This window comes from Echiichthys vipera (genome assembly GCF_963691815.1).
Source record: "Echiichthys vipera genome assembly, chromosome: 4".
Taxonomy (NCBI): Eukaryota; Metazoa; Chordata; class Actinopteri; order Perciformes; family Trachinidae; genus Echiichthys; species Echiichthys vipera.
Window position 1 is genome coordinate 8,073,598 of NC_139829.1, and position 25,608 is coordinate 8,099,205.

A 25,608-nucleotide genomic window follows, 5' to 3' on the forward strand; every position below is an offset into this window, starting at 1 on the left:
TTACCCACGTGAGTCGGTCAGTTTTGCTTCCTATAACCTCACGCTACGCCGTTAGCTAAACAAACTAGCTAAATTGAAAGAGAAACTGACTCAAAACTGTTAATTATATCGTCTCGTTTCAGCCTAAAAAGCAACTATTTGTCCCTTTCTAACATGTCCCGGAACAGCAAAGCTGTGTTGTTTTTACTGCAGCGGTGTGTCGCAGGAAAGGCAACTTTACCAGTTACGTTACCGACAGGAGGGATCACAACCAGATGCAGCAGCAGCGCCGTGTTGTTTTCAGGCCGGTGCGGGTTCATTCAACAGCCGACATGGAGGTCGACAACCCGGGCTGTCTATCAGCTGCAGTCCGCAGTGAGAAGCAGCCTGCACCGCTTCTGCACCAAGGTTAGTCCCACACAGAGGGCCGAGTATTGTTCTAATAACTTTACTACAATCTGCAATTACATGTTTTAACACATAGATATGTAGACGGACAGACAAACATACAGATACATAGACACAGAGACAGACGGACACATACACAGAGACAGGCAAGCAGACAGACAGAGACACAGATAGAAACGCAAACAGACACAGAGACAGACAGACAGACACGCAGAGACAGACAGACAGACATAGACAGACAGGCACACACACACAGACAGACAGATACACAGACAGACAGACCCGCTGATGCAAGCAACCACAGAATTAACATATACTAACTATAATATAGATTTTGCACATATAAACCAAAGACACATTTATGTCCCTTTGTATTAATAATCTTAATCTGCAAAGTACCTCAAGTTATCAGGTAAAAGGAGTGGAGTAAAAAGTACAATATTTCCCTCCTAAATGTATCTCAATATTGTACACGTACAGTTCTTAATATTTTCTACCACTGGATTATAAAAAAAGCAATATCAACAATCACCTGTTTAAAAAACTCGCCTTGGTCCATTAACAGCAATACTTCTACAGGTTACTCCGTTCGTATTGGCGTTAAATAGCTGATGATGTACAGCAGCATTTGTGGCTAAATATATATATTTTTTTCATCTTGTCTTCCAGGCAGAAGAACCTAGTGAAGCTGAGTACCCTCCGCTGCCGGAATATCAGCCGGATACAGAGCCGGAGAAGAAGGAGGTGTACGTGGTGCACGTGAAAGGTCTCCCATGGTCCTGCGCAGCTCAGGACCTTCTGCAGTTCTTCTCAGGTGAGAGTTTGGATTTGACAGTCACAGATATACATAATGCCGCAGATGACAAAGGGGTGGAAGAGAGATAAAATTAATTAGCAGAGAAAAGACTAGTGTATCCGGTCTATGGAGCAGAGGAAATTTATTACTTTAATGTCCTAATTATTTTGTTGTAATATGCTGCCTGGAGAGTGCCACTCTTCAAGCTCCTCTCAGGGGTTTTAAGGCAATTCTCCTTCACATTCACTCGCAAATTATGTATTTCGTCTGTTTATTCTTTTATATGTGTAAATAAATAAATAAAGAAACCAACAACGAAAGGTTACATGAACAGTAACTGCAGCCGGGCAGATGATATGTTAAGACAACTGTCAGTATGCAACTAATGACAACAGTTGGATATTACGATTAGGTAAAGTCTTGAAAGTTTGGAAAATGCTTAATTTAAACTGTTATGTTTTCAAGGTTAGGAATATGTTTGAATTGGAATATACTTCTTGAAAAATTAAACTGGCGTTTCATCTGCACAATCACCCATGTAGAGCTGATCTTTTTTGTTGAAGTTGTTTGAACAGATACAGACATTTCTTGTTACTTGTGAACTATTTTTAATTGATTTAAAGGCTGTATGATCTTTGACAGTTAGAAATGCAAACAAATGAATGTTCTTTCAATCTTTGTTTAAGGTGACTTGAAAGTGCTTGTTTTTCCCTCTTAAAAAGCTGTTTGCTAACATTTCTTTACCTTTCTACAGAATGTAGGATCCGTGACGGGGTGAACGGGATCCATCTCACCGCGGACGCCATGGGGAGGCCATCGGGACAGGCCTTCCTTGAGCTGGAGCACGAGGAGGATGTCAGCAAAGCTCTGGAGAAGCACCGGCACTACCTCGGACCACGTTACGTTGAAGGTTAGTCTCTTTTGGGTCCTGCTGTTGTTCATGCTGGTTCACTGGGACTTTTGAATAAGATTAACAAAATAATGTAAATAAGCGACCACACATGATGAAAACCGATGCTCATGTCCTGTTTGTTTCTTTTTTTTGCAGTGAATGAAGTGACGAACAACGACGCTGAAGCCATACTGAAGAAAGCCGTTCAGGCTCCAGCTGAAAGCGCGGTGGTGCGGCTCAGAGGTCTCCCTTTCTCCTGCAACAAGGCCGATATCACCCAGTTTTTTTCAGGTAAGCTTCTCCCAGCTCTACATCAGAAATGGGGACTCGAGTTTGAGACTCGGACTCGAGTCGCACACAAATGTGACTTGAGATTGGATTCGGACTCGAGATTTGAGACTCGTGCACAATCTTTATATTTCTGTGCTTTTTTTGAGCATTAACATCAGGAGCAGAAAGTCATTCTTTCCCACAGAGATGTGAGAGCGGCCACACATGATGGGGGTGAAGTTAGTTTTAAGTTGGATATGGATATTCACTCTGGTCCCATTCTATCTGAATATCCAATTTTAATCTAACTTCAGCCCAGTCTGCTGCTGCAGTTACATTACCGTCATATTGTTTGGCTTTAATAACTTCAGGCAAAGCCGAAGCAAAATAATCACAGAATGCAACATCTGTGTTAAGCTCAGCTGCATAAACTATCAACGTTAGCTTGTTACTAATGTTAGCTTTGTGAGAGACTAATTTTTAGATTGGCCTTCATTAAATTACATATTTTTGAAAAGTGTTTTCTTGCCGGTGCTGCCTCCATCTGCGGGCTAATGCTGTTAAACCGGGAGGAATACTAATTTATTATTAATGTCAGCGAAAGGCAAGTTTACGTCACAGGTTTATTGTTGACCACGTAACATTAATGTTACTGCGTTATTAGATTAAACCTTTACTCTGCGTTTGAGAGGCTGGAGGATTTTTTTCATGTATTTCACAGAAAGAGCTGGTGACATTAAACATCTCTTTGTTCAGAGTGTCCTGAGACAGACAGCAGCACGACTGACAACGTTTCTGACAAACAGAATGAGCAGCCAGTATAAAATACATGACTATAATACAATACAAACATATCAAATAACTAAAAAAAGCAAATATACATAAAAATCCACCATAATCATTTATATATAATGCAGACTATCTTCAGCCAGATGAGTCTGCCTCCAAATTATTATCAAATGTCTTAAAATCCTCCAAAGAGAGCAGGACCTGAAGTTTCAATCCTGTTTTCCAGGTAATGGGAACAGCAGACTTTATTTATTTACACTAGATTATAAGGTGTCATTAGTTGGGACCTTGTGTACCGGTAATTATACAATGCGGTAGCAACTCTATTTTATTAAAACCATAAGAGACTTGACTTGGACTTGCGAAAAGTTACTACATTTACTGGAAACACTGGATCTGTTCCTTTGTACCACGGTACTGCGGCAGCCGGCTCTGAGACACACTCATGAATAAAGTTAGAGATGTGTGGTGAGGAGATCTGCCACCTAAGAGCCATGTTGCCATAAACATATTAACATAATTAGTTGATTTATTCATTTTCTTTTGTCTGTGACTCTGGTGCTCTGATATTTGAGACGTAGAACGATGAACAGAGACAACTTCCGAATCTGTTTTTTGTGTCTTTCAGGTTTGGATATACTGGAGAACGGGATCACCATCGTCACAGACAACAAAGGAAGAAACTCTGGAGCCGCCTTCGTGCAGTTTACCTCTCAGGAAGCAGCAGATGAAGCTCTGCGTAGAGACCGAGAGATCATCGGAAACAGGTAGGATGCTGCGCGCACTCCCATTAAGATCTGTAGAGACTTTAGAATCCTGTCACAATGTTCTTGCTGGGGACTGAGGGAACATTTGCATAAACATCATAAAAGTGGTGTTTGTCATAAACTTTTGCTCACCGCAGAGCATATTTTCTGCATTAATCCAAAATGGAAATATTTACTGCACTGAGGGAGGAGGGAACTACGACGATGCTAACTTCAGGGTCGGCCTTCAAAACTATGTCACCCCCGCAGCACTCTATTGTATATGAAAAATAAAGATTTGTGAGTGCAACCACAAAGCACCTGAGCGGAACCATCGCTTTATCACTAGCGCCATCTGCTGTATTCTTCCAGCACAGCTTGCATTGTGCACGTGTATATAATAAGCATGTGTTTCCAGGCGGATCTTTCACGTGTGAACTTTGGTTCCACATTAATAACATACATTAATCTACTGTACAAACTGTGTATTCTGTACTTGTCTCTCTCCGAGCATCTCCCCGTTCGCCTACTCATGTTCTTCTGTTTGTACTTGCAGATACATCGAGGTGTTTCCCAGCAGAAGTGACCAGATACATTCAACTAGGAGGCCGGCGATTGCAGCTGCTCCTCAGATGACCAGCCCTCAGACGGCCAACAGGAGGCCTGTCCCCACCTCACAGAGCGGAACAAGTGAGGAGGCTTTAGGGCTTTGGGTTGTATTAGGTTTTTAGTTTGCTCCGCTCCACACAAGATTAAGAGAAATAAGTATTATGTTAACAATCAGGGTTCTAATCTGACTTTCAAATGATTAATTGTAGCTCAAACACACATTTATACTTTAGAGAGACTTTGGTGCATAATAAGCAGCTCATTTAGGCTTTTTATTACAGGTATTCACATCACATGAGGATGCAGTTAATGTAAACTGAGCATATGTTTTAAATACAAGTCAACTGGGAGAGTAGGCTGTGGTAAAATGAGGCGATAGTTTCTTTTTTTGTTTATCCTGGTGTAAACGTTCTATCCGCTCCATAAGGATCTCTTCCACCTCACTACATCCACATGAGAGGACTTCCTTTCCAGGTGTCCGGAGAAGACATTGTTAAGGTAAAAAAATAAAAGTAAAATAAAGATACTGTTGGTGAATTGAAGCATGTTGTGTTGTTGCAGTAGAGGTCACTGTGTACATGTTTTTTTGTTTTTCTCTCGCAGTTCTTCTCTCCTCTACTCGTGTCTAAGATCCTGATTGAATGCGGTCCTCAAGGGAGGCCGACTGGAGAGGCCGACGTTTACTTCAGCTGCCACCAGGACGCCTTGACCGGCATGTCCAGAGACAGAATGTACATAGGTGAGACTGTCAGAAAGCATTTAACACCAGGGAGGGAGGGAGGGAGGGACGGACGGACGGAGGGAGGGAGGGACGGACGGACGGACGGACAGACGGACAGACGGACAGACGGACAGACAGACAGACACAGAGGAGTTTAACTAACTTTTTGAACCTTCTCTGATTTTTAGGAGAACGATATGTCGAGCTATACCTGAACTCTCCACCAAACTTTGACTGAAGGAGGTGAGAAACGCTCAGTTAGATCCAGAAAGTTGCTTGTTTTATGATCCACACTTTTAAGGAAGTTACAAAGGAGAGGAGAGTTTAGTGGCTGTGTTGGTTTCTGTAAGTTGTAATTACAAACCACCAGCTGGGAATTTCCAGCATATTATGGAACAAAGACACTAAAGTCTCTGTGCTGCTTTCCTTTTCGTAAAAAAAAAAGTGAATTTATTTTTTATCTTTTATCTTCTCATACACACTTTGTTGTTGTTTTCAAGTTCCCCTCCAGATGTTAGTTAACCTGTTTTATTTTTCTCCTGCAGGTGACACACAGATGCTTAACACACACAAGACTATATATTTATTTTCCAGCCTGACTAGGACATCACATAATAATTCCTGGTGTCCAAAGAAAAAAACATGTCTCTATCTAAAAAGAGGGAGTTAATTAGTCATTTAGTAAAGGTTATAAATGATCAAATATGGCATCAAATGCAGCTATCTCTTGGGATTCATCTCCACGCCCATGATCCATAATTAGGGGCACTTAAGACTCAAGATCTAATAATGTTTCATGTTACATTTAAATATTCTTCACCATTTCCTGAGAGCTGTTTTTTCTTCAAACTGACGTGTCATGATAAGAATTGTTCCAATAAATAATTGTAATGTTTCAGTTGCAGCTAAAGCGTTTTCCTCTTTGTGCCGTAAAGCGAGTTGTCATTTGTGACTTTGTGACTCGTTTGTGGAGACTTTTCACCCTGAACCTGAATCCTGATGTTACAGTATCACTTTAATTTATTAAGCAAATAAAGTCAGGTAGGGCTGCAACTAAGTATTATTTTCATTGATGATTGTTTGGTCTATAAAATGTAAGAATTAGTGGAATGTCCGTCCCAGTTTCTTAAAGGTCAAGGTGATGTATTTAAATGGCTTGTTTTGTCAGTTTAATATGATAGAAAACAGAGAAAAGGAGGATATCTCCAAATCCGAGAGGCTAAAAAAAATGTATTTTCTGACATTTTTGCCTGAAAAATGACTTAAACGATTGTGGAAATGGGTGATTATTTTTAATCTCTAAAATAAAGTCTCTATAGTCATTAAAATGACCTTGTACAGAATAACTGTTACTGTACTACTTTGGCTAATTCAGTTTTGTATTTTTTATGGCAGATCGTAAAACTAAGATTCTTTTTAAAATTGTCCTATAATACAGTATAATGAATTAATGACTTGTTTACCCAGTTTTTACAGGGTTTTTAAGTATCTTATTAACTAACACTTAGTTATGCTGGGGAAAAAAACATGTTTGAAAGTGAGGGGTGTGTTTGTTTCTATGAAATATAAAAAGGTTTCTAAAACGATCAAACTAATTACGGGGGATGCATCTTGTGCAGTGCTTTTTTTCTTTTCTTTAAAAAGACTTTTTTGTGTTGTTGTCAAAAGCTAATCACTTAAACTAAAGGGTATTTTCACTAATCTGCAAAATGTTTCTGAGCAGAAAATAATTCAAAAGAGCAAACAAATCACATCCTGCACACTGAAAACCGTCCGAGGTACTTTCTGAAAAGGGCTTTTAGTTTAGCTTGCAGAGGATCTAGGATTATGTGAAATTAAAGACCCCTTTCTGCAACACAAAGGCGAAAAGTATGTTAAAGTAATCCAGTCATACGCCAGTAAAATTTAATAAAAGTTTAATTGTTGATCTAAGAAGCAGTGCCATCCCGCATGTTAATTATCTTCAACAAGAAACGACTAAGCTGTTTTTATACTGAGCTTCTAATTATCCTTCATGTAAAGCAACAAAAGGTGAAAACAGCTGTTCTAAAGATGTGTCCACTTCAAACCAGTCAGACAGAGAGAGAGAGAGAGAGAGACAGAGAGAGATGCATTTAAAAGTGCTGTGGTTTAAGACGCCCAGAAACGGATCAACCAGAGAAAAGAGGGGAATCTAAATATGTGAATGTTGGATTTTATGATTTAACTGCAGCACTGTTAGAGATCATCTCTGATGAAAACACGCCTTTTAAGCTACTTTGTTAATAACACTTCTTATTAATACAGAACAAAGCAGTAAAGAAATAGTTTGTCTTACAGAATATATTCAGCTTTGTAAACTTAAAGCAGTAGTCTGACGTTTGGGTAAAGACCCTCATTTTGCACTCTTATGTCTGCAAGGTAAATATGAAGCTATTGCCAGTTAGCTTAGCATAAAGACACTGGAAAGGTAACACAATCTAGCGACCAGCACCTCAAACGCTTCACTTAACACATTCAACACCCGATGAAATTTGATGCGAAATAATCAGAGGGTTTTGGTCATAATATTGCTATATAACTTAAATGTTTGTATTTTTCTTGTCTTAAATTCTGCATTACAATTTCCTTAACTGATTAGACTGAGTGTATCAGTGATGTTTGATTCTTCTTCTCAATTTTAGAGAGTATATGAAGCTTTTAACAGCACATACAGTATTTCCCAAATGGGCTGTTTAATGTTGTCTGAATCAGATGCCACTTTACACGTGTAAATCCATGCTTCATTTAAGTGCCATGCTACATCATCACATCTACAACGGTGTTGTAACGGAGCACAGTCCAGTTTTTCTTTTTTTATCTTTTAAAACTGAATTATTAAAAAACAAAAATGTCAGTTGACCTTTTAATCAATTATCCACTTAGTGGACATTGTGGAAAGTCAGTTTTTAAAGGCATGAGATGATTCATGTTGTCATTTTATATCAGTAAATCTTCATTCAGGTGCTGTTTTGTTTTTAAAGCTTTTTGGGTGCAGGTTTTCCCTGAAGAAATACCACAGCAGCTCAACACACATTTTTCCAACTTAAAGAAAGTAAAATATCGCTTCAGGGCTCCATCAGATCTGTCATAACGTCTCAAAGTCCCAAAGTCCAAAAGTGCGTTTTTGCAGTGCCAGTTTTTTTATGAAAGCCTCTGTCTGGTTTCCGTGCGTCTTGTAGTAAAAATGCAGAGTTGGTTCATGTTGGTGTTGAAGCGTATTGTTGGAGTAACAGAGAGAAGCAGGCGGTGCACACCGTCTCTGGGAGAATGGAGGAAGGCAGCGGCAGCTCGTTGGACACACAGCTCTCACAGAACACGCCGCTGCAGTTCTTACACTGTTTCTAGAGAGAGAGAGAAACAACATTATAACACACTGGGATGGTAAGCGAAGTCTTCTGCTCACAGTACAAGGTCTTTCCTTAGCAAAGCTTCACGTTACTGAAGCAACCAAAATGTTAATAACTTCTCTCATCAAAGGGTCAAATTAACCATCCGGCATTTCCTTTTATATTATTTGGTTTACTTTTTAATGGCTACTTATTTATTCTCTATAGTATACAATTTTGCAGCACCTGCATTGCTCTAACTGAAGCTTAAATAAAAAGGTTCCTATTATTTCTTTAAATCCTCTTTAACAAATGCATGGCAAGCTTGAAATTACCAAGACATTAGTTAGAGTTTACCCTTCCCTGTCTCATGTTCAGATTTCAAAATGCTATTGTCAATATCTGAAAATATGACATGATCTTGTAAAATCTTGAGAAATCAATTTACTGTTGACAAAATATCAGGTCTGAACGAAACTCTACAGTCGTGTTAGCAGCTCTGTGAGGCTGTACTATAGCACAGCGGTGCTTTGAGCTAAATGCTAACATCGACATCCCGTCAGTGAAGAAACGACCAAAGACGTAATAATTCAGGAAAAATGTGAACGTCACCACCGACTTTCATTGCAATCCGTCCAATAGATCGTTAGAGCGCCACTGCTAAGAGTGACTGATAAACATTAATTTAACAGTCTATCATGGAGGAGTGATAGATGATACAATAAAACTAAATAAAAGAAGTATAATTGATCTAAAAATCCCATTTATTTAAGCTTGCTCATTTATTTGAGCATTGGTGGTCAGTTCCTATAAAAACATCTGTGTGTTAAAGTAAAGCGGACAGCTATAAGACGGCTTGACAGTAACAGTTGCCATTGGCAACCACTTTAAAAAAAAGTAAGCACAGTAAAATAAATGATAGTTTTAATATATGTTTCATTATATACTTAAATATTGCTGTTGGAGTCAGAACAGGAACCAGGCGACTGCACGTGCTTTGGTGCGTTTACAAATGAATCGAAGTGACAAGTAAAAACAGATGAACCTGACCAGAAAACAAAAAGGACAACTGTACATTTAAGGATCTTTTATGTCACATTCTCATTATGAGACGGACGTATAAGCTTCATATAAACATCCTCTTTGGATTGATAATGGCGCTAAATATTGTAGAGACAAGAAGTTCAGAATAACCCTCCGCCCTGGTACCTTTGTCTTCAGGAGGGAGTCGTCCTGCTCACACATCGTACAGATGGAAGGCTGACTGATCTCTGTGAAGGACTCGTCCTGCAGAAAACCAATCAATAATATGAGGTTAATTACATTATATTACATTAGAGTGGCGTCTTTATTGTCCACTTAAGGGGAAATTTGTCTTTGGCTACTCCCAAGTACAGCAAAGGTACTGACAATACAAATAACACAATGTTAAATAACACACACATATAGTTTAATAGGAAAAAGTCCAAATGGGCAGCAAAACATTCTTTGTGCGATTTGCGAAACACCTGTATAAACGATAAAAAACGTTTCCAAGAAGGCTTCTATATGCTCTTTCAACTATGTGACTGAATTATGGGATTTTTTTTTTTTTTAATGATCCAGCACTAATATTACAACACTAGTTGATTGTTTGCATCCTTACAGTATGAAAAGAGTGACAGGAGTTTCAAAGTTTCACATCTATGTTAAGACGATTCAACATTTTATTCAGCGCGTCTTCGACCTCACCTGTTCGTCCTCATGGTGTGACCTTGAGGACCTTAAAAAGGAGGAGAAAAGGAAGGATGAATTAAAAAAAAAAAGGATTATATATATATATTTGTTCTTAAATGTGTACTTGTTGAAACTCACACGCTGGAGCTCAGGCTCGTTTTGTCCTCCGTGTTTAACTGCTCCTCCTCCCTTCTGACTGACGGGGATTCTGGGGGACGCTGGTGGTAAAACACACACATACTAATTAATATAAAGGACAAGATAGACGGACTTGAATTTAGCATACCGTATTTTTCGGATTATAAATCGCAGTTTTTTTCATAGTTTGGCCACGGGTGCGACTTATACTCTGGAGCGATTTATGTGTGAAATTATTAACACATTACCGTAAAATATCAAATAATAGCCCGGGCTATTATTTATATCAGCCACGTAAGAGACTAGGCGTATATCAGGCGTATATATATTCACTTATTGTGAAAAAAAAGATGCTACCTGCTACTTGGAGTTGGTGGAGTTGTTCAGAAGTGACACCGAGGAAGAAGAGTTCATTGGATTTAGTGATTAGGAGTGACAGAGTGTTTGGTAAACGTAGAGTATGTTCTATATGTTATAGTTATGTGAATGACTCTTACCGTAATATGTTACGTTAACATACCACACTAACATATGTACACTTATTCAGCCTATTGTTCTCTATTCTATTTTTATTTTAAATTGCCTTTCAAGATGAAATGTCGTTTCTTGGTGTTGGATTTTATCAAATAAATTTCCCCCAAAAATGCGACTTACTCTAGTGCGACTTATATATGTTTTTTTCCTTCTTTATTCTGCATTTTCCGCTGGTGAGACTTATACTCCGGAGCGACTTATAATCCGAAAAATACGGTAATATGATCACAGTGTTACTTTCGGTATGTTCTCTGGGAGTCTCCTTTCCCTCCGAGGAGTGCTGGACTTTCCAGACGTGGCGTCCAGATGATGCTCGCTCCTTCGCTCTCGCTCTTTCCTCAACTCTTGCTCCAGATAAGACCTGAAATTAAAAAAACAAAAACAGTGCACTGAAAAATTCTTTCATTAATTATTGAACCCTTCCATACAACCCACTCATACACATTCAAAATCATCTTGTCATTAAAAACAACATTGTAGTGATGTTCTAAGTTTATACTAAGAACGTTAATAATAATAATAATTATGATCCATCCGAAGAAAATAAACACCTTTTTTTAATGGAAAGACGTGCAGAATTCAAATAATCTGATCTCTTCTCAAGATAAACATCCCAAAGGCTAAAAATATAAACAATTAATGCCACATGCAGCATTTTAAAATGAGTCAGAGTTTATAATGACCATAATAAAACAATACATCACTTATAATTAGGGATGGCTGGTTCTGATGCATTTCTGCAATATTGACATCATCTGGGCGACGCTTTATGTTCCCATTGCTGCATGTTTTGTTAATTTTGCACTAAATATGGCTATTCAATACTTCTCATTTGTTACGTATGTAATTCACACAGGAGATTACAAAAAGCCATTACCGTTACCATGTGGAAGTTTAATTTAGACTTTTTATTTATTGAATATAAAGAAAACGCTATGATCATGATATATATTGTAACTGAGACATGGACTGACCTGCATCAGAATACATTTCCGCTGTATCGGCCGGCGTTTTTACAATATTCACCTCCCGATTCCCTCAGACTTTACCTGTGCTTCCTCAGCTGCTCCACCTCCACCTGCAGACTCTCGATTTTGTCCCCAAACTCTTGTTTGAAGAGCCGGTTGGCCTCTACAGCCAGACCCCTCTCTCTCTCAGCCTGTTTGCATCTGGTCAGGGGAGGGGGAGTTACATACACTTATGGTAAAAAATGAAAACTTGACAAAAGGAACAAACTTAAAAATGAATTAAAAAAAACAAAAAATGAGAGTTGACTGAAAAGTGAGTGAAACCCAACGAGGACAACAGGGAAACTTTAGCCAAAGAAGAAGAAGCCGGCTGCGTTTGTGTATTGTTTTATTAGCCTAATGAGCACTACAGGTTACACCAATGTTATGTTCACATACAATTCAAAATTAATGAATTAATTTTGCCTCTTGCTTCTTACTTTATCTCGCTCCTGTCCTGGCCTACTACACTTCAGTGTGGATCGGTAGTGGGTCCTATTCTTTGGAATAACTTTACAGCGAGTCCACGACCTCCCAAAAATCCAGGACGTGTTCGTCAGCACATTAATCATCAGTCCATCAGGTCTTAAAACTGCTCACAGTGGACGTTCAGACACCATGCCATCAACTCGTCCTACCTTTGCCAAAAAGCATTAATGTTGTATTTTAAAGAAATGCCTACCAAACAAAAGTATAAATCCGACCTGTCAGAGAACACAAGGATTAAAGGCTGCTAAAAGGATCCATTCAGTCCAAACTACTCAAAGCTGATGCTGGAGAGCCACTGCAGGAGGTTGTGGGAAAATGGTTTTATTTTCAACAACAAAGGAGCGTTGTACAGAAAAGATAACATCCTAGTTTGGTTATGTCTATATTAGGCAGGGTTGTATGTTTGTACGCAGCTACTGCTGCAGCTGCAGCAGCTTCCCTGCTGCTGAGTTCAGGTTTCTGGCCTGCTTCACCGCATGCTTCTCACTGATTCATGAGCCAAACAAATAGTGATCATGAAAAAGAAATAATGAAAGTGGAGGGAGAAAAATGACAAAACAGGACAAAAAGATGTTTTTGTAGGTAAGTGATTCTGTGAAGATCGGCTGTAATAATCATTCAACAACACCACTCCTGGCTGTGACAACTGCCCTCACCTGGTCTCCATCTGTTTTACAGTCCCCGTCATCTGGTTGATCTTCTCCTCCAGGCGAGCGATGGCTTCACTCTTCTGTTTAGAGCCGGCGTCTGAACTCTGAGGAAGATGAGTCACGTTAGTCCGTCCTTTAAAAACGGACCTTTACATCTTTACATGTAACCTGTTCCGTTGTTTACGTGATCCTGTAAAAAAAATACCTGCACCTGACACTCCTGATGTTAGTTCTGAGGGTTTTTAACCCTTTCTCCCGCTCTGCTCCCGATTTCATACTGATATACAAATCAAATGGGGATCCTGTAGGTTGCATGCACTGATGCGGTTCAATAGGGATCAGACATGCAGTTCGGCTCACCTGTGACTTGTGGCTCAGCTGTTGGTTGATGACACGAAGGTCTTCCAGCTGCTGCCTGAGCTCCACCAGAGCGTCCTGCTTCTCACAGATATCTTTCTCCAGCATCTTCATGGACAGCTCCATCTCCTGCTTCATCCCGATCTGCACCTCCAGCTCCTTCTCCACATCCTGCACAGAGATACACACTTCATGACTAGAAGAACAATATCTTTTCAGGGATTCTACCTTCAAAAGTTAACCTCCCCCACGCCACATAGAAATGGTGTACAGCCTCTGGAAAACAAAATGGTGGCAGAAGACGCAGACATACTATATACTTAACACATATACAGTACAACAACATCTTGAAATACTCAGAATTTCATGACAACATAAAGAAATCTAAACATCTATAAGAGCTTGAAACGCACCAATCGGAGCAGAGTTTCCTCTTTGAGCTGCTTGCGTGTTTCTCCCAGCACTTGTCCGTCTGCGGCCGAGTCGCTTCTTGATGCCTGAAAAACAAGATTTTCATTGCAAATGTATATTTTACAAATATTTGACTTTAAAGCCAACCCCAAGCCGCCTTTGAGACTAGTTCATCAGAAGAAGTGATGTAACGTAGACGTCATGTTCAAAAATGGTGAATCCTAGTGGGCAATGACTCGACATGAATATCTGTCACAATAGGACGAATTTAGGATGAATTAATTAAACCTTGGTGATATTTTACAATTTGCTTGTAGTTGTTAATTTACACATTATTTGTTAATTGATAACAATATGATACAATTCTAACACATAAATAATAAATAATCGGCGTTGTACTGCGTGTGGTTTTGTTTTTTTTCCTTTTCAGGAAAAGAAACGACAGTTGAACGTATGATGTGCTGACCTTCCTGGACTCCAGCTGATAGGAGCTCTCCTCCTTGACTCGCTCCACGTCTTCTTGTAAAGTGATGATCCTGTTATTGGCCACTGCGAGCTGAGAGACAAAAGTCAACAAACACGTGTGCAAACATAGAAAACCAGCCGCCGCATTGAAGCCGAGCTGTGAGCAGCTCTCACCTCTTCTGTTAGCTTCGTGTTGGACTTTTCCAGAGCGTCCACCTTGGCCTGGAGGTTATTCACTGACGCGCTGCGAACACACAGAGATCTCACGTTAGGTTCAGGAACTCCACAAGCTGCTGAAGAAGGTGAGGAGAGGGGGTCGCTCTCACAAACCTTAAATGTCTGTTCAGCTCCTCCACATAATTCTTCTGATCGAGTATCGCTGTGATCTGACCGTCACTGAAGGAGCAGAGAGAAAGAGAATCAAACAACAAAGATGGGAGAAAGACATCGGAGCGTTTTAAAAACACAACACGCAGTCAGTTTGGAATTAATGCACAATCATTTCCATTGTTTATCACTGATGGCAGCCCACTGAATATTTTCTGTCACTTTCCGAATAAGGGAAATGTTTCAGTATGAACATTAGAATACAAAAAAGATTACGGAGCCAGGTGGCATTTTCCCAATATGGATGATTGACACACATGCTGCAGAAATCCATCAAGGGTTACAGTGGAAGAAATCTCAATAATACAGCATTTCTAACATTAACGTTTCTTTAAATCGCCAATCACAGCTTGTATCATTCTGGTAAAGCTGCAACAGTTTTAGTCAATGGACACAAAATTATTCTGCAACTATTTTGATGAATTGTTTACGTCAGTTTTCAAGCACAAATGACAAACATTAGATTCAAGCTTTGTAAATGTGAGGATTTTCTGTCATTACTCATCTTTAGGGTTGCAACTAACAATATTTTTCATTATCGATTAATCTGGACATTATTGTTTCAATAATCAGTTGTTTGGTCGATAGGATGTCAAAAAATTTAGAGGACGTCCTCAAACAAAGATTTTCAGTTTAATGTCACAGAGGAGGAGCGAACCCAGAAAATATTCACATTTCACAAGCTGAAATCAGGGACATTTTTTTTTCTCGATTCAAAACAATTACTCAAAATAGTAATAAATCTGTAATAAACAAAATAGCGGCAAAACTACCGGCGGATTAATTGACAAATTCTGTACCAAAAGCTTCCCTGTAACTACATTTTTATAACCAATGTTACGGCCTCTTCTCTGCGAGTCCTTTTCTTTACTGCTTTACTGGCAGGTATGGAGGGCCTTGATTAATTAACCACACCTTCTTTAGGCGTGGCCTCCAGACGGCATAAGAGGCCTGTGTGCTGGGCGTGCACTCGCTGACTCAGGCCTGCTGCACCACCACCAGTTTCTCCTGTGTTTGGTTTGATGAACCTTTCAACATGCCTACACCATATTTCCACTCATCCACACACTGCTAACACAACTGATGTCATATACTTACATACTCTACACCTATTAGTAGTTAATTTGGTTAATTTTGGTTTGATACATTACTGTTTGAAACATTGATGTCTGTGTGGCCTCCCTTTTTGTTGCCATCTTTGAGCCAGATGGTAACACAAGTTAACCAAATGTTTCCTTATTGTCAACATTCATCTACAATGTCTGCTTCTTAACATTTAAAGAATAAGTGGCCAAATCATTGACAGCTGACAAAAGTTGATCAGATGTCACCCACTACGATCATTACAGTTTAAATATAAACATACAGGCTGGTAACTTCACTGCGGCTCCTGTTAAACAGTTTGAGACTGAAATAAAAATCACTGGAGGTTAAGGATGAGAGAGCAGCACTCACCCCTCTGCACTCTTACTACTGTGTCCGCCATCTTTGAGATACATTGAAAAATCAATCACCCCGACCTGCAGAAGTCATTCAATGAGAAAGAGATCATCAGTGAAACCACACTTTAGCTCTAATGTAAGAAAAGAACACGACTGCTGCATGCTGCTTCCAGACGACTCTTACTAAAGTCTATTTAAGATGTGTGCGTTGTTTTAACGCATCATGCTGTTTTGCATTTTAATACAGAAATGTTTTGTCCTGGTTTAGATGAATTCAGGTAAATATTTTCAGTACAAACTGTATTTAACAAGAGGTTTGTAAGTAAGTAATACTTCTGATCTGATGACATAGTGGAAACCTGCCAGTTCTCCCACTTACTTTGGCCTCATTCCTCACTTGAAAACTAACAGAGGGTGAAGCAGATCCCTGAGTAGTTCCTTAAAGGTCTAATAACCACGGGATGAGAGAACACTGTAGAGAAGACCTAATGGCACGCAGCTTAGATAGTTCTGCCTCTACAGTAGCTGTTGGGATTCAAAGCACTTAGTCTCCATGGCCAGATGTGTGGAGTATGGTCAGGCTACACTGCTTATTGTTTCTCAAATATGGGAGGGGGGGGCTCTGAGTGGCGCCAAGCCTGACAGCAGAGATAGCAGAAAGGGAGGATAATGCCCCGCGGCTGATGTCAGGCTTCATCCCAGCAATGTACATCCAGTAAACCCTGACTTGACTGCCCTTCAAAGCCTAAGTGCGGAAACTACAAAATCGCTTGTAACAGGATTTCTGCACAGCTTAGGCCCTGAAAATATGAAGGTTGGGATTGATACCATGCCAAACTAGTAAATCATAATCTATCATAGCCAACTATTTTGTTGGGAGAGTAAGCAAACTTTAAAGACATTTTTTATTGTTTCAATCATTTCGTAGTTACTGCACTTTGGTTTGTAGGACAGTATAAAGCACATAACTTTAAATGGCCCACAATTGTTAAGCCAATGCTTGCTTGCTTTCTTTATTTATTTCCAACATGCGAATACATTTCACAAACACAAAACGATAAATGAAATGAAAGGAAAACTGAATTAATACATTTTTCATGAAGACAAATTAAGAATTCAACTGAATCGTTATATTTACAAATGTATCGTTCTTTGAATCGTATTGTAGCTCATGTATCTACATACGAATCAGATCGTCTCATGAGGGAGAATTTTTTATTGTTAATGTTTATATTTTTAATACTGCTATCACATTTGTATCGGCCGATATGCAAGTTCAGGAATCAGAATCAGTATTGGGAAGTTAAAGGTGGCATGAAAACATCTCTTATTTTCAGTTATCTGAGGGACAAATTTGACGGTTTCACCTAAAAACAAGCATCGTGTTCAAAAATGCTCTTGTGTTGCAGCAGCTGTGGTACCTGAGAGTCCAAGTCCTCTCCCTTCATACACAGATTGGCATCGATGACGTTTAGTCCGACGAGCAGCCCGGCGATGACGGCTCCCTCCTCCTCCATCATCAACGCGTTCGCCTCATAGAATTCACTACAGAGAAGAGAAATACTGTCACTGACCACAAAACTGCTGTCGTCCAAGCATTTTTAAATGTGCACAGGGTTCCTACAGTTTAAGTTAGGTTTAAGACTTTATTTTAATGCCATTCGTAATTAAATTGGAGACCAATTTTTCAATAACCAAAATTGTTAGCATACTGGAGATGTGTTGCTGAGGTCAGGAAGCAAGGCGGAAACACAACAGGGAACAACAGAACTAGGAAACGCCTGACGGTTGCTATTTTTGTTTTATTCATCTGGCAATTTTATGTTTATCACTCTGTATGTGGGAGTTTAACTGTTAGTTAAATTAATGTTTCTGCAAACAGTTCCTGTAACTGCTATTATTACTGAATATTACTATAGCATCCACAGAGCTGGGTCTGTCTGACGTTCCTGCCTGTTATAGGGAAGGTTTTCATTGCCACCGTACTCTACGGGGGAATTGTTGGGTCTATGTAAATCATAAATAAGTCATAGAGTGTGGTCTTTACCTACTCTGTAAAGTGTCCTGAGATAACTTTTGTTATGATTTGGCACTATAAATTAAATTGAATTAAATTGAATTATTCATTGAGAATCGGTCTGTCATCTAATGGCCACCTCAACCAGTAAGCCAATAAGTACATTTTGGACCCTGATTATTACCACATATGGTTGCAGCTCTGATGGAGGTGCCATGGTTTTGGTCAAGGTATGTTTATTTATGAAATGACTGAAATTAAAAGAAATATGTTTTGACATAAGATCTTATCCTCACTTCTATACCATTATCCCAGGTGGCAGTATGGAAAACACACCTGAGCAGGTCCTTTCTGTTGATGATGGTCTTCATGTAGTCAGAGAGTTTCTTCTGCATCAAGGCCAGTCGTAACCAGGCACGCCCTCTTCCTAGAGGAGTTCTGTAACCCAACAACAGGAGAGTTTGATATTGGTTAAACGGCCACTACAGATATAAATACACTAAAAAAACCTACAGTCTTTTCTAAACAGCAGAAACTTGCAAAGCAGCTCCAGAATGCCTAAAAGCTCCAAAACTGTAAAGCTCCAAAACATCTGCCTTCTTTAGGTAACCAATAAGAGACTCACCTGAGGCCAGGCAGGTCTTTTACACTGGCAGTGATCTCTCCGGCCTCAGGCGTCAACTTCTCCACGAGCTCCAACGCCCCCCAGAACGACTTGTTCTGCCCCAGGAAGGTCTTCTTGGCTGGTGATGGAGAGACGCTGCTTGTTGAGCTATTTTATTTTGAGGATGTGGTCACTAAGTCATCACACTGGGTGTAATAATGAGCAACGGGAACTAACCAGGAATAATCCTTTAACAGAAGTGTACACAAATGGCTAAAATGCACTTAATATAGAACATTTCATCAGCAAATGTGTCATTTTTAATCCTCTTAATGTCTCATTGGTTGGTTAGAACAGGATGGATGTGTGAGTGGATGGAGGAAAAGTACTATACTTTAGTGTATTAGAAATGTAATTTAGGTATACAAAAAGGTATAACAAGTATACTTTTACCATCCATGCTTAACTGATGGTAACTTCAATGTACTAAAAATAAATATAGTGGTATTATATAAAGTGGTATTTACTGTACTTTTAAAACGTGTGCTATATTATAGGTGTCATGTTAATTGTAAGTGTACTTTAAACAGTAAAATAAATGCAATTTCAAATCAGTGTTCATATCAGTGTATTTTTTTTAAAATATACTCAATTGCAAATACTAAAGTATAATTGTAATACTCAAGGACTACGTGAGTACACTTGAAGGTGAAATAAAGAACCAAATAGAGTAAATGTGTACTTAGTGCATTCTTTAACAAGTATATTAAAGTATCATTTTTCTTCACAACTACACAAATCATGGATACTCTGTGTATTCTGAGTGTGAATTTCCATTTCCATTTTCCATTTTCCAACTTTACAGACTTGAAAGCTTGTAAGTGAAGTGACAGCGGTGCATACTTTTCAACCCATGTTTCAGACAGTGCTCCATCACGACAAAGAACTGCTGGAGAGGTGCATAGTCGGAGTCAAGTGTGCGTCCGAGGTTGAGAGCAGACTCGATCAGGCCCTTGATGCTCAGTTTGGCCATGTTCATCAAGTTAAGCCTTTCGATTGCAATGGGGTCCTTGGGGTCTAAAAAAGAATTGACACACAGGAAAAATGGGCTTAGAGTCGTCATGGGGTGAACACTGACTCTGGTTGAACAGCAGGAATGACTCAGGAGCTAAACTTATTGAGTTGTCTGAAGTGCCGGAGATCTAATGTTTTCCAGGAAGTAAAAGTAGTTTTGATACGGAAATACAAAACAAGATGACAAAAAAAGAGCTATAGTAAGAAGAAAGGTTACGTTTCATCTGTAAGAAAAAATGACTCAACTAGTTAAACCTCATCAAGTCAGTTAATTGTTGGTGTTTGATCCATCTATATGTCTGTGCCTAATCCATTATTTATGTTAGGAGACACTGAGAGGCTTTTACTAGAGTTCTACAGGGTTGTGTTATCCTTCAACGACTGTTTACGTTACTGATACATGTATCCTTTGGTCTGTAGGTTGCATTTGCATGGAATTGGAGCACAAAAATCTTGACTTTGGTTTGTTATTGAATGAATTGAGTATGTTATTGCTTAAAATGGTAAATCTATGTACGTCAGGGATATCATTTTTAATAGAAAAGGTTAACTGCAAAACACAATTCACATACCCAAGTATTAAAATACTGGGAAAACAAAACAGCTGGTTGATGCAGAATATTCTTTTTTCAGAGTATTCAGAGCAAAAAAGCCACTTAAGTTCACACTGTCAGATTCTTACAAGGGGAAGCATTAAATATTTCTCCTTCTACACGAGTCAACCTGCCTGTATATATATATATATTATTTAAACGTCATCAACTTGCACGATAATCACATTGCGAAAGGTTTTGAGGGGTTAATTTAAAAGAGTACTAGCAGAAAAAAGCAGCACAAAGCAGCAAAAACAGCAGAACGGAGTACACCACAGTTGTAGCACGGTGTCCGCACCAGGGGCGGGCTCTCTGTTTGATTGACATGCAGTCCTCACTTATGAGCCTTTCGTACAATTATCACGATAGTCAACACCGTTGACCGCATATTTGAGTCATATCGTGCAGCCCTACATGTACATCGAAATACTTGCATAAAGCCTCATTGTTTAATTTAAAAAGGTAAACTATATTGGTGGAAATTAGATGATAATATTGCAATTAAATTAAAGATATCTATACCAGCTAGAGTGAAAAGACCACTGAATTGACAATACAAGTGAATAATTCAAGATCGAGCATCCCTGATAATAAACATAGTCAACTAACTCATAACATAAGAGACTAGTGGCGAGACATTTTATTTCACAGCAGCATGACAAAACAGATGTTTGGCGCTCCTCTGTGATATCATCCCAGCAGAGCTGCGAGTGGAAGTGCTGCAGTGTTGAATTTGCCGGAGAAAAGTCTGAAAGGCTTCTTTCTCAGGAGAACCATGGACCCGCCAATCTGCCTGCTCTGTGCTGACAGAAGGCGTGGCAGAGGAGACGAGGAAGAGGAAAGCTTTACTGTGCAGCAGCTATACTGTTTCCCATTTCTTTTAAAACCATAATACTACAGTATATAAACACTACATGCATCTGTTCTACCTGCTCACTGGCAAATTCAAACATCTAGATTCAGTTGCACCCTGCCTGTTGTCTCAGTGAGGGTTCAAAATCAACAACATGCAAACCTATTTCTTCTGTGTAAGAAAAGAAAGGTAATAAATGCTCACAATAAAAACAAGCGGCACTTCCTGGTTGTTTTGTCGTCCAGCCTGGCTTATTTACAAGCAGCGTCATCCTGCTGTGCAACTCTCAGACATCAAACCGTCTTTCCTCAAATCCATCGTGACACAGCTCAAACAGGACACTTAACCACAGTCCACTAGATGAAACGTGTTGTGTCTGGGGACCTTGTGTGTCACCACGCCCAAACAGATCACACTGATAAGCCCACAGACCCCCTCGGACGATGAGCTAATCTGTCACATTACCTTCATGGGCCGGCTCTGGGTCTGGCGTGAGGGAGATGTCGTTGAGCTCGCGGAGGCAAAGCCATTCGCCATCGACAGACACGCGAAAGTTGCAGAGGTAAATGGTCTCCCGGGCGGCCTGGGTGATCTTGTCGGTGGTGGGAGTGGGGGTTTCGCTCTGAGGCGTCAGATCAGACATGATGACTCAGCTGATGCAAAACCAACACCACCGAGGGGAAAAAAGGCGAAGCAGCTGTTGTTCCAGAAACCAGTGAAGGCCCCCCCAAAAAAATAACAGCTCAGAGAGAGGAAGAGGAAATCAGAGAGGATGGAAAGAGCATCAAAATAAAGAGGATAAAAGGCCAAAGACGGGGAAGGCCCACAGCAGCTCTCAGCAGGTGTTGGATAGGGTGCTGCTTTTCCTCCTCTTTATGCCTGCATCCTCCTCCCTTCCTTGTTACAACTGAGTGAAATACGCTGCCGTCTTGAGAAAGGCTGCCCTGCCCTCTCCTCCGCCACCTCCTCCTCGGCTTCAACCTCTTGTTATCCCTTTTGTGCAGACTGGGGATTTAAAATGCAAGAGAGCACCGTGCTGAAAATCACAGCCCTCCTTTGGTCAGCTCAGCACCGGCTCACTCTGATTGGACTGCCTGTGCACCGCAGTGAATGCACTGGGTGGGTGTCGACCAAGATGGCTGACAATAGTGCTGGAGACAGCAACACATCGTCACGTGAGCAGATGGTGCATGCGTAAAAAAAAGAAGGGGGGGGGGGGGTCCCCAGAGTACCCAGCCAATGCTAATGATGCAGCAGAGGACTCGTCTGTCTCTCAAGCATCAACAGTGTCCCCCGACTGAAACATGGGCCTGTTATTTAACAGTGCAATTATTGCAAAACACCAACAGCAGTGAGAAAAAGCGGAACATAAGGCCAAAGATCCTGGATGTTAAAAAAGGTCTATGTGTTATTTTTATTTCCACTTAGGAATTTTAAGTAATGCATGAATCTTAGAAATTCAGAAAAGACGGAGAAACAACCGCATTTTTGGACTAAATCAAAATCCAACACTTTCAAAGGACAAGAAAAATAAACACATAACGACAACAAAAAGATGCATTACATCATTTATAACTGTGCAGAGCAGCCTCAAGAAGCAAGAAAAGTCCGTATTTAATCTTAATCGTGTTACATGTGACTGCTGGCAAACCATGTATATTACATAAATGTTTGAAAGTGCGCTATACAAGATTTTCTTAGAGCGCAAAATTGCAAAAGAGGCAATTATTTTTCAGCTTGATTACGTAGCTGTTTTTAGGTCAAATTGGTTGGTCCGTATTTGTGTTCTAATGCTTATTTAATATCAGTCTGATATTAGCAGACATATTAGGTAAAAAGAAACTACAGTAAAGTGGAGGGGATTAACAGTGTCATCATGACATGGTGAGTCCACCAGGAAACACTGACAAGCTAATTCTCCAACTGTAAGATGTACCAGTTATTAATATCTAAGGGATCATCATCAAGATAGTCAATTATAGTAATAATAAAAAAAAAAAACTTTCTGGCAATATCTGGTCTGAACTGATTTTTTAAACTCCTCAATACTGAGTATTGCATGTTTTTTAAGGGCTAATTACTAGATTTCTTAAACTGATTTGTCATTTTGTATTTTTTTCATGCTGAATGACTCATTTCCAAGAAACTTGTGAGCACATATCTGGTAAACACGTCAAGTATTGATTTTGCATGATTCTTTGTAGAGAAACACAGTAAAAAGGAGCAAATCCTCATATTTTAGAAGCAGCAATGCAGACTAAGCATTTTTGCTTGATCAGTGACTATCATGATTAATTACTCACTCCCCATAAGGAATATTCTAAAGACTTACACTAATGGGACAAAAATCTTGCTCAACCAAAAACCAAAGTGACTAGTTTTCATCGACCAATGGACTCAGAGAAGACAGTTTGACCCAAATCCCAGACTTCAATGCACAATCCCCACGATAATCCTGCAATGAACTGTGAAGTTAATGTAAAGTTAAACACAGAGGAAACTGTGGGTATAAGAGGGTATACGTAAGTGCATGCAACTAGGCTATAGTCTGCATTAAATAACTAAGCAAATGTTTTTGTACAAATGTGGATGACAAAAATGCCATTTATCACAGAGATAGAGAGAAAAAAAAGCTAGCTATGACCAATACACTTGCAATTTTAGACCACAGCAAAGCAATTAAGCAAGCCTGTCAAAACACCCCATGACACACACACAAGACTTACAGCTTTCACTTCTGTTTACTGATTGGTAAACCAGATTATTGACTTTTACAAAAAAATACATTTGAGAATGGAATCAACCATCAGGAGAGTTTAGATCATGTTTTACCTTCCTGGTGGTAATTTAGTTGGCTATTGGCAATTTTCTTGAATGCATAGGGATCAGTGGTGTAAAGTAACTAAGTACATTTACTCAAGTACTGCACTTAAGTATAATGTTGAGGTACTTGTACTTGACTTGAATAATTCCATTTTATGCTACTTTATACTTCTACTCCACTACATTTATTAGTCAACTTTAGTTACTTAATAGATTAGGATTATTAAAGCCAAAAGATTATCAACAAAGGAAATAGCATATATTGTTATAGCTGAAGCAACACAGCAGTGAAAAGGGAAGAAAATTGGCCCCACCTTTACCAGCTGCAATATTAAAGTGATATTTACATTAATCTATAGTTATGGTAGTCTAATAATATCATGTTCTGAGACAGGCCATTCTGCATAATAAATACTTTTGTACTTTAAGTACATTTGAATGCTTATACTTTTGAACTTTTACTTAAGTTACATATTAAATTCTGGACTTTAACTTGTAACAGAGTATTTCTACAGTGATGTATTAATACTTTTACTTCAGTCAAATCTGAGTAATTCTTCCACCGCTGCCTGTTTCAGACCATAGCAAAGCAATGAACCAAGCCTGTCAAAACAGTCCATGACACAAAGGAGACTTACAACTTTCACTTCTGTTTACTGACTGATGACCTGATCATTTACTGTTTGAGGAGGAGAATCCACTGACAGGAGAGTTTATATAATGTGTCACCTTCCTATTGTTATTAATGTTAGCTGTTGGCGGTTTTCTTGAATCATAAGGAGCGAGGAAGTTGTTTATTTAGGAACAGTCAACAGTTAGCCCTCAAGCTAACAACGCTGTCTGGAAGTACAGGTGTTATTCTTATTAATTAGGGCTATTGAAGGAGGACGGAGCCAGGTGGGTAAATAATAACGACTTACTTCTGCGCTTTGACTCTTTGATTCTCTCAATCCTGAAGTCATACTGTCGCAGAGGAGTCGGCGACAGAGACCCAGCCTTCCCACACCTCAGATTTGAGTTTAAAGCCTCCTGGAAGTAAATCACAGAAGTGGGAGAAAGAGTCTCATCCGGGCTATCAACGTGTCCGTTCTCATCTGAGGAATTCTGCCTCCCAGCATAACTTTCTGACACCCCTGAAGATGAGTGCAGAGGTGCATCTCTCGGCGACATGTCCCGCTCCGCCATCCTCTTCTCCGGTTAAATCCGCCTCATGTGACCAACTGTCAGTCAACGGTCAGCTAGCTAGTTAGCACAGTTAGCTACTGCGCTTCTTGCACCGCCCGTTAGCAAAAGCAAAACAATCAATACGCCGGTCAGTTGGTCAGTTGACTCCCAAAATGATCCCAGTAGTAATCACTCCCGTCCGTCGTCCTGCACTGTCCTCCACAGACTCCTCCTGAACCGGAAATAGCATTTTTGGGCAAATCTTTTTGCTAATTTCGCGAGAGTTTGGGCGCTGTGTCAGCGGTCCAGCAATCCGTTCACGTGACC

General features: G+C 39.7%; 2 protein-coding genes across 5 annotated transcripts; one reads left to right on the forward strand and one right to left on the reverse strand.

The window, feature by feature from the left end:
* Positions 1 to 32: 32 nt before the first annotated feature.
* grsf1 (G-rich RNA sequence binding factor 1) lies at positions 33 to 6,102 on the forward strand. Its single transcript, XM_083912960.1, has 10 exons — positions 33 to 387; positions 1,057 to 1,201; positions 1,938 to 2,093; positions 2,232 to 2,366; positions 3,763 to 3,901; positions 4,437 to 4,570; positions 4,917 to 4,987; positions 5,093 to 5,228; positions 5,399 to 5,453; positions 5,756 to 6,102. Exons 1-9 carry the CDS (start codon positions 154 to 156, stop codon positions 5,446 to 5,448), a joined length of 1,200 nt encoding a protein of 399 aa, XP_083769086.1. The 5' UTR covers positions 33 to 153; the 3' UTR covers positions 5,449 to 5,453; positions 5,756 to 6,102.
* Positions 6,103 to 7,156: 1,054 nt separating this feature from the next.
* rufy3 (RUN and FYVE domain containing 3) lies at positions 7,157 to 25,496 on the reverse strand. Of its 4 annotated transcripts, none has more exons than XM_083911680.1 (18): positions 25,038 to 25,496; positions 19,678 to 19,851; positions 18,796 to 18,913; positions 18,507 to 18,608; positions 17,575 to 17,698; positions 16,167 to 16,231; positions 14,655 to 14,720; positions 14,499 to 14,568; positions 14,326 to 14,415; positions 13,862 to 13,945; positions 13,452 to 13,619; positions 13,098 to 13,195; positions 11,995 to 12,114; positions 11,183 to 11,306; positions 10,412 to 10,491; positions 10,289 to 10,319; positions 9,767 to 9,844; positions 7,157 to 8,572 (listed from the first exon to the last, which is right to left on the reverse strand). In XM_083911680.1, the coding sequence occupies exons 1-18, from the start codon at positions 25,300 to 25,302 to the stop codon at positions 8,429 to 8,431; spliced, it is 2,001 nt and encodes a 666-aa protein (XP_083767806.1). In that variant the 5' UTR covers positions 25,303 to 25,496; the 3' UTR covers positions 7,157 to 8,428. The 4 variants fall into 4 exon arrangements, with proteins under 4 accessions (XP_083767806.1, XP_083767807.1, XP_083767808.1 ...); XM_083911681.1 differs by lacking the exon at positions 25,038 to 25,496 and adding an exon at positions 21,760 to 22,243; XM_083911682.1 differs by lacking the exons at positions 7,157 to 8,572; positions 9,767 to 9,844; positions 10,289 to 10,319; ... (1 more) ...; positions 11,183 to 11,306; positions 11,995 to 12,114 and adding an exon at positions 12,210 to 12,927.
* Between the last annotated feature and the right edge of the window lie 112 nt (positions 25,497 to 25,608).